Genomic DNA, 8718 nt, shown 5'->3' on the forward strand with positions numbered 1-8718 from the left:
CACTGGTACAGTTGTGGGGTGTGAGCAGTGGACACCAGCATCATTGTCAGCTTGTCTGTTTCTGCTTATGTTTTGGATAATTTACTGGGCATGCCCTTGTAAGTGGTGGGCATCTCTGAACCTGTGTGTCAGATACATAGCAACTCTAGGTAATAGGGAATCTCCTTTTCCTCCACCCTCTTCCTAACTCTGCTGGCATCCTAAGGAAAAAGTTTTGGGTTCCTGCCAAGTGAAAGAGCCCTGCTCCAAGAATTTGGGTGTCCTGGGTTTTTTCTGGGATATGGAAGCATCAATGTGTTGGTCTGGGAAGGGGGTTCCTGGGCCACTCCAGGGGCTGAGTTCTGTGGAGGATGCTTAAGACATGGGTGGGGGACCACATCTGGACACCAACTGGGCAGGAGTGGTCACTGCCAGTCCCTGTTACTGGCTGGGCACTCAGGAAAATGCTTTTGGTGCCAAAAGTAAAAAAAGCCAATGAACACACCTCTCCTCTTGGTTTACTGGAAAGTGGGAGCAGTCTGGGCAGAGCCTGGCCCTGAGTAGGCACTCCCCACCCTGTGTTTGGGAAGGATTGTCTGCCTGGGCAGGTTGCCAAACCATTCCTGAGGGCTGGCTGTGTTCCAAGCCCTGTGCAGGGGGCTGCGGACCCAGACATATCCCTGCCCTCAAGCTGCTCGTGGTTGATGTTAAACAGTGGGATAAAGTACAGAATCTACAAATGAGGCCTGGAAGACCAGGGAAGGAAGGCAGAATGATGCCACTGGTACAAGAGTGTGTGGGTTTGCAGGCTTTTAAGTGATAACAATTCTTGGGGAACCTGCTTTCAACTCCTGGCCCCCACATGCATGCCATGGGATCTTGGCCACATTTTGTAAAATGGAGATAGTAATAACTGCTCGTGGGGCTCGTGGGGGTTATACACAATACTTCTGAGTGAAGTGCCTGCAGTAGGGCCCAGCAGGGAGTGTAGGTGCTCAGTAAACATTTATTAAATTGGAACTCAGGAAAAAGGGACATGGTCATAGAGATGGGTTGTAAGTGGAAACAGGCTTTGTACTCAGATGAAAGGCCCTGTGTGTGCTAAGAGGAGGTGTCTGATGCAGGCCCATGTTGGAAGGAAGATCAGAAAGATGAGCCTTCCTGCCCTGAGGCTCTTTAAATTTCATTCATTCCATTCATTTTCACTTCATTCATTTGCTTATATCCTCTCTCTCTCTCCCTCTCTCTCTCTCTCCCTCTCTCTCTCACACACACACACACACACACACACACACACACACACACACTGAAGCACAGAGAACTGGAGAATAAATTCAGGCACACAAATGCAGAGAAAGGTCTAGAATTCTGTGTACGTGTGTGTAGACACACTAGGGCATACGAGCCACTCTGCACCTGGGGGTCTCTGTGCAGTGTGGGGACTTGGGTCTGTGGTGTATGTACCCACAGTACATCAGTGTGCAGGGGGAACGGGCTAGTTCTGCTGTGGGATCAGGAGTTCTACATGCCAGGTGGGGCCTGTCAGGGGAGCACCAGATCTGCCTGAGGGAGGACTCCATCATCAGCTCCAGCTGAGTGTGGCTGTGAGGGAATGGGGGCTAGGGTGGTCAGATTCTTTCCTTTTGCAAGAGAAGCCAGGCATCCAAGGTTTAAAGTGTAAAATGTTCACTGCAGCACTATGTACAATAGCCAGGACATGGGACCAACCTAAATGTCCATCGACAGATGAATGGATAAAGAAGATTTGGCACATATATACGATGGAATATTACTCAGCCATAAAAAGAAATGAAATTGAGTTATTTGTAGTGAGGTGCATGGACCTAGAGTCTGTCATACAGAGTGAAGTAAGTCAGAAAGGGAAAAACAAATACTGTATGCTAACGCATATATATGGAATCTAAAAAAAGAAAAAGGGGGGTGGGCTTTCCTGGTGGCGCAGTGGTTAAGAATCCGCCTGCCAATGGAGGGGACACGGGTTCGAGCCCTGGTCCAGGAAGATCCCACATGCCGCGGAGCAACTAAGCCCGTGCGCCACAACTACTGAGCCTGTACTCTAGAGCCCGTGCTCTGCAACAAGAGACGCCACCGCAATGAGCAGCCCGCGCACCACAACAAAGAGTAGCCCCTGCTCACTGCAACTAGAGAAAGCCCACACACAGCAGTGAAGTCTCAACGCAGCCAAAAATAAATAAATTTATAAAAAAAAAAAGGGGGGGTACTGATGAACCTAGTTGCAGGGCAGGAATAAAGAGGTAGACATAGAGAATGGACTTGAGGACATGGGGTGGGAGGGCGAAGCTGGGGCGAAGTGAGAGTAGCATCGACATACATACACTAAATGTAAAATAGTTGGCTGGTGGGAAGCAGCCGCATAGCACAGGGAGATCAGTTCGGTGCTTTGCGATGACCTACAGGGGTAGCATAGGGAGGATGGGAGGGAGGCTCAAGAGGGAGGGGATATGGGGCATGTGTATGCATATGGCTGATTCGCTTTGTTGTGCAACAGAAACTAACACAGTATAGTAAAGCAATTATACTCCAATAAAGATCTATTTAAAAAAATAAATAAATAAATAAAGTGTAAAATCTTTTGCTTTTTATATATTGGCAACTGCTTCACCAAAAACCAGATGAACAGACCAGAAACAAAAAAAAGCAGAACTTCTATGAGCCAAATATGGCCCATGGGCTGTAAGCTGGTATCCTTTGGCACATGTGCTGTCTGTCTGTGTGGGTGTGTATTCAGGTACTTGGGTAGGGCGTCTCCTCTTTGAGCAGAGAGTACCCCCTTACCCGCTCCTCTCCCAGCTCCCCTTCTGTGGTCTGCATCCAGGTCCTCCCATCTTCTATTTACATAAAGGCATTTGGCCTTGACCTCAGTCATGGCTCTCAGGTATGCTCCTTTCTCTTTGCCCTCTCAGCTTCCATGTCTCCCCTGACCACACTGGGTTCCTCCCTGGACCCCTGGCCTCCACTCTCCTCCTTCCCCATCCTGTCTGTCCTCCATGCAGCAGCCAGAGAGAGCTTTCCAAAACCTAGGCGGTGTTAGCCCTCCCATCCCCAACGCCTCGCCTCCCTGGCTCCTTGGCCTGGTTTTCAGAGTCCTTAGTGAGCTGGTCCCAGCTGACCTCAAGGCACCCCTTCTCCCTCTCCAAAATGCCCTTGTCCCCTCTCAGTGCTGGGGGATTTCCCACTCATCCTCTGAGGTTTGGCTCAAATGCCACCAACTCCTAGAAGCTTCCCTAACTTTCTCCTTTTGTTCTTACGACCACCTTCATCTCTACCCCTTCCCCTGCCCCCAGTCATTCTCACTTCATCACAACAGTGTCCATTAATTGAACTGGCAGGGGCCTTAAATGCCTTATTTTATGAAATCCTCACATCATCCCTATAAGGGAGACATTTGGCTTATTCACATTTAACAGATGAGAAAATTGAGTCTAGAAAGGTCACCTCACTTGCCAAAGCTCAAATGGTGACACTGGGATTAGAACCTATCTACTGTATTTAAATTTCCTCCATCATAATAGCTCATTGCTGATACTTACTGAGTCCTTACTATTCTGAGCACTTTATATGGATTAACTCAATCCCTATATCAGCCCTGTTAAATATGGAGTGGTAGTATTACTGTCATTTAATATAGAGGGAAACAGGCCCAGAGACGATACGGGAATTGCCCAAAGCCACATGCCCGCCAGTGGTGAAGCAGGATCCTAGCGCGGATTGGGTCTCACTGCTCTGTCATTATCTTATCCCCTGCCTCCCCCTCTGGCTGGCGGGCTCCCCCACCTCCCCGGTGGAAACTGGGCCTGACTCACCTTCACATCTCTCGGGGCCTTCTGTGATGTCTGGCACCAGCAGGCTCTCAGTAGAGGTTCGCTAAATTCCACTGACTTTCTGTTTTCTCTTCTAGCTGCCAAGCGGCCAAGGGATGAGCTGGGGCCCGCCTTCCCAATGGCATCTTCCCCTGGTCTGGAACTGAAGACACTGAGCAATGGTCCCCAGGCCCCAAGGAGACCAGCTCCTCTGGGTCCAGCGGCCCCACGCAGGGCGGGTGTGGAGAATGCCTGCTTCTTTTCGGAGGAGCACGAGACTCATTTCCAGAACCCTAGGGATGCCAGACTGGGCAGCTCCCCCAGCCCCCCTGAGGGCGTCCCCTCATGGCCCCGATCCCAGAGGGACGACCTGTCCCTGCGTTCAGAAGAGGGGCCAGGCCTGGAGCCTGTGAGCCGCCCGGTGGATTACGGCTTCGTTTCCGCTCTGGTTTTCCTGGTGAGCGGGATCCTCCTGGTGGTGACTGCGTACACCGTCCCCCGAGAGGCCCGTGTCAACCCGGACACAGTGTCAGCACGGGAGATGGAACGACTAGAAATGTACTATGCGCGCCTGGGCTCACACCTGGACAAGTGCATCATTGCAGGCCTGGGGCTGCTCACAGTGGGCGGCATGCTCTTGTCCGTGCTGCTGATGGTCTCCCTGTGCAAGGGAGAGCTGTACCGCCGGCCGAACTTCGTCCCTGGCAGGGGCTCCAGGAAGACCTACGGCTCCATTAACCTGCGCATGAGACAGCTCAGTGGGGATGGGAGCCAGGCCCTGGTGGAGAACGAAGTCGTCCAGGTCTCGGAGACCAGCCGCACCCTCCAGGGGTCTTAAGTAAGAGCCCACCCTATCTGGCTGCTTCAGCTTCAGGGCTACAAGGCCTCCGAGTCTGGGGTTTCGGACTGAGCTCCACATAGGGCCCCGTGGAAGGAGTCCTGGGTGCTGGAGGGGGAGCTTGGGGCCTGGCCCAGGCTTCGCTTGGGAGAGCTGCCCCCGATCTGTTTTGTAGCTTGAGGTTTTGCATAAGGTTTTGTTTGAAGGATGGCTTCTGCTGCTAAAAATACAAAAGTTTGGAAACTGCTGCACTTGGAGGATGAGTTTCTTGGCCTGCCCGAGGATCCAGAGCTGCCTGTTCCCCATGCCTTGGGGAATTCCGGGCTCTCTGCTGTCCTCATCTGCCATGTATGGCTGTTGGGCAAACTTGGCTTTGAGCCCTGACTGTCTAAGGTGGGAGGTGGCTTCATGATGAGGGGAGAAGTCAGCCCTGGGACGACCTCGCCACTCCAGGCCTCAGTCCCCCTGACTGTGCGGTGAGAGGGATGGCCCCTCCAGTTCTGCCCTAGGAATTCCTATATGGAATGGGAGCCCAGTTTCTGCATCTGGCTGCTCCTTCAGGGGACGAGAGTGCCTGGCAGGTGCTGACCATTCTCTGTGCCATTTTCTGACCCAGTGTTGGTGGCCACCACTGTCACACAGCCAGCATCTCACTCGGTCCTGTTAAAGGACCCCCTCAGTCCTCAGGTTAGACTGGGCTAAATCCAGAGTTTGCTACAGCCTGGTCTTGGTCTTGAATTACCTGCTGTGACTAGATCTTAGCACACATTTTACAAAGTCATGTGCACAGTTTTCACTAACTCCCTGGACAAGGGCGGGGGGATCTTTTAAACAGGAAAGGGTAGGGGCTTTGTTGTATTTCTGTGGACACAGTGTGGGCCTTCGTTACCTCCCCTTCCTCAATAATATGTCTCTTAGGCCTGACCTTATTCTCGTAACAGAAAAAAAATTTTTTTTTAATGCTGAATTTGTAACTTCCTTCCCCAACTCCCGTAGCTGTAAAGTGCAGCCCCAATTTATTGGGGGAGAAATCAGGCACATTCTGGTGGCCTGAAAATTCTAGCCACATTGATCACATTTGTTCTGTTTCTCTTGTCGAGTGTTTCCAGGCTCTGTCCAGATTCTCTTTAAACTACTGACAAAGAGGGCTTCCCTGGTGGCGCAGTGGTTGAGAGTCCGCCTGCCGATGCAGGGGACACGGGTTCGTGCCCTGGTCCGGGAAGATCCCACATGCCGCGGAGCGGCTGGGCCCGTGAGCCATGGCCGCTGAGCCTGCGCATCCGGAGCCTGTGCTCCGCAAAGGGAGAGGCCACAACAGTGAGAGGCCCGTGTACCGTAAAAAACAAACAAACAAACAAAAAACTACTGACAAAGAAAGGAAGTGGGCCCTAGCAGGCAAGGAGATAAAGGTGTTTGAGGACTGGGGGAGGGCATCGTCCATTCTGAAAGGCCCTAGAGGGCTTTGAGAGTACATACCTTCTAGGCCACTGGTGTGAAGACTCTAAAGGGGTCATTTCTGTGAGCCTCCGACCCATGCAGGTCCTACATACTCCATCTCAGTTGGCCATGTGGGACATTGATCCTAACTGACTCTTCAGGGTGGGAGGATAGGGTGGGCATGGGGTCTGTAGGCTAGAGCAGCCCTGATTATCTGTAACCTGAGCCTTCAGTCCGGTGAGTTGAACATCTGGGCAGTGTAACATCATAGCCTCTATGACGGATCAAATATCTACTCCTGCTGGCAGGTTTTGCCAGGAGTAGGGGGCTGGGGGAGGGCTGGAGGGGACAAAGCCTATTCAGCTTGACCTGCCAGGTTCTGTTCCTGGTGTTTAAGAGGTGTGGTTTGAAAAGAACAAAGCCTCAAGATGGTGAAAGACTCACAAGTCAAGGCTCCAAGAGAGGAGTGGAGGCAGAAAGTGACATGAGCCATTCTAGGTAGTAGAATTGAACATCCCAAATGATGGGCCTTTCATATCCATAATGATAATAATAAAAATATCAATCCAAGCCAAATGGATTATTGTGAGATATTGTCAGTTTAAATGCAATGGATTGTTTTTAGGGGCTAAATCTGTTAGAAGATTAAATCTAGATTAAACCAGGAATCTCAGGTTCTCTCTAAGTCAGAGAAACCAGCTTTGCATCCTAATACAGAAACTCCTTTAGGAAATGTGTAAAATGGATGGAGGCAGTCATTACTTTGTCAATGTGTTAAGAAAACTTGAGCGATGCCGAAAACATTTCCCCAAGATTGCAGCTGAGATCTCCCAGACAGTGGATCAGAAACAGGGTCAGGAGGGAGCATGGCATAGGGTGCCGAGAGCTTTCTTTGCAGGTTTTTTGGGGGTAGGTGTGAAGTGGTCCCAAGGGACCCTGTGGTAGCTGAATTGTGCCTCATCTGAAGGAACTCCCTTTCCCACCCGACAGTCTACTAGGGTCGCCAAACCTTGCTTTTCCTGGTGTATGAGAACAGATAACTGATTTTGGAGTTGGTAAAACCTGGGTTTGAGTCCAGGGTCTGCCATTTATTGGCTGTGTGGCCTTGGGCAAGGTGCTCTATCTCTCTGAGTGTCCAGAGTATTGTTTTCTTTGTGAAGTGGGAGGAATGAAACTTCGGCCTCAGCCTCCTTGCGGGGAGAGGGGGGTTGGTGAAAATCATAGAGAAGTTAGAGGCCTGAGTGTATGAGGTCTAGTTACCATGATGATGCTTCTTCCCTGCCCCAGTTGGAGATAACTGGATTAGGCCTAAAACCTCAGGGTCAACCCTTCTGACTTCTCTCGAGCCTCCCATTCTACCCATCAGAAGATCTTGTTGGTTCCACCTTTGGAATCTGACCCCTGCCCGCCCCTCAGCCATAACCACCTGGTTCAGGTTGCTCATTAGTGTCCTAATTCCTCTACTCTGCCCCAGTTCATGTTCCACTTGGCAGCCAGGCAGATCCTATTCAAAGGTTAATTCGGTCAGGCAGCTCCTCTGCTCGAAACTGTCCTATGGCTCCCTCTCATTCCAGGCAAAAGCCACCTTTCTCACCAGTCAAGGGTAGATTTACCATCCAGGCCCCTCACTTGCCCAGGCTCCTTCCAAGGCCCTGAGTCAAACTTTTATTTGTAATTTTGATATTTTAAAAAAGGACAGCACCTTAAATTGCATAAGCTTCAGGTCCGTCCCTCACAGTGGCCTATAGAAGGCCTACACAATCCGGGCCCTGTGCCTCTCTGAACTTATCCCCCACCCTAGCCTCTGCTCACTCCATGGCAGCCACACTTGCCTCCTTGTAGGCACACTCAACATGCCAGGCACACTCCCACCTCAGGGCCTTTGCACTTGCTGCTCCTGGAAGGCACCCCTTCCCTGTGGGCCTTTGGGCAAACTATTCTACCTCTCTGGTCTTCCAGAGTGAGACTAGAAACCTTCCCACTCTGCCTTCTCTGGGGACTGAGGGGATCAGGAAACACAAGAAGAGGGCTTTCCAAAGTTAAGACCATGGTACCATGTCTGGAGAGCTTTGGAAGGGCAAGAGGAGGGGGAGGAAATGAGGCATTATGAAGAAGCCACAGGAGGCAGAGTTCTAAGGGTTCTGTCTGGGAGGAAAGAGGAGGGTCAGTGGCACTGACAAGAGTCAGGGAGATGCCCTCCAGTTGGGTCCGTTGGTTTCTCCCGAGAGAGTGGGCTCCTCTTGATGTCCCCAAGGAGGTGAGTTTCAGCTAAGGGAAGGAGAAGCTTGCTGAGGTCTTGCCTGGGTTGGAGTGATAGGGAGGTCCTTGTCAGTGGAGGTACATTAGCATTTACTGGTCAGATGTTGGATGTCTTCAGGGAGAAGGCATAGTGGAGTTGGGTAGGATTTAGTCATGAGGCTCCCCAGGGTCCCAACCCCACTCCTTGGAGGAGAGCCTGTGCCCCAATGGCCAGAGCCTGGCTAAAGACAGTAGCAACCCTGGCCCTCGGTATCTTCTTTTCTTTGGCCCCAACACCCTCTTCCCAAGATCAAGCCTCTTCCTGGGTCGGGTTGTCCTTGAGCAAATGGGCAGGCCCAGGGGATCTGAATGGTGCAGAGGGCG

General features: G+C 51.4%; 1 protein-coding gene across 8 annotated transcripts in view; it reads left to right on the forward strand.

Moving 5' to 3' along the window:
* Positions 1 to 6381, forward strand: part of TMEM74B (transmembrane protein 74B) — a 30984-nt gene extending 24603 nt beyond the window's left edge. For all 8 annotated transcript variants that reach the window (XM_089896651.1, XM_089896655.1, XM_089896652.1 and 5 more), the window contains one exon: positions 3920 to 6381. In XM_089896651.1, the coding sequence (XP_089752777.1) occupies positions 3920 to 4659 (740 nt within the window). In that variant the 3' untranslated portion in view covers positions 4660 to 6381. The remainder of the gene's footprint in view (positions 1 to 3919) is intronic.
* The last annotated feature ends 2337 nt before the right edge of the window (positions 6382 to 8718 follow it).

Source organism: Delphinapterus leucas, chromosome 15, assembly GCF_059928025.1.
Source record: "Delphinapterus leucas isolate spDelLeu-1000000601 "Yukka" chromosome 15, BTC_Dleu_Yukka2, whole genome shotgun sequence".
Classification (NCBI taxonomy): domain Eukaryota; kingdom Metazoa; phylum Chordata; class Mammalia; order Artiodactyla; family Monodontidae; genus Delphinapterus; species Delphinapterus leucas.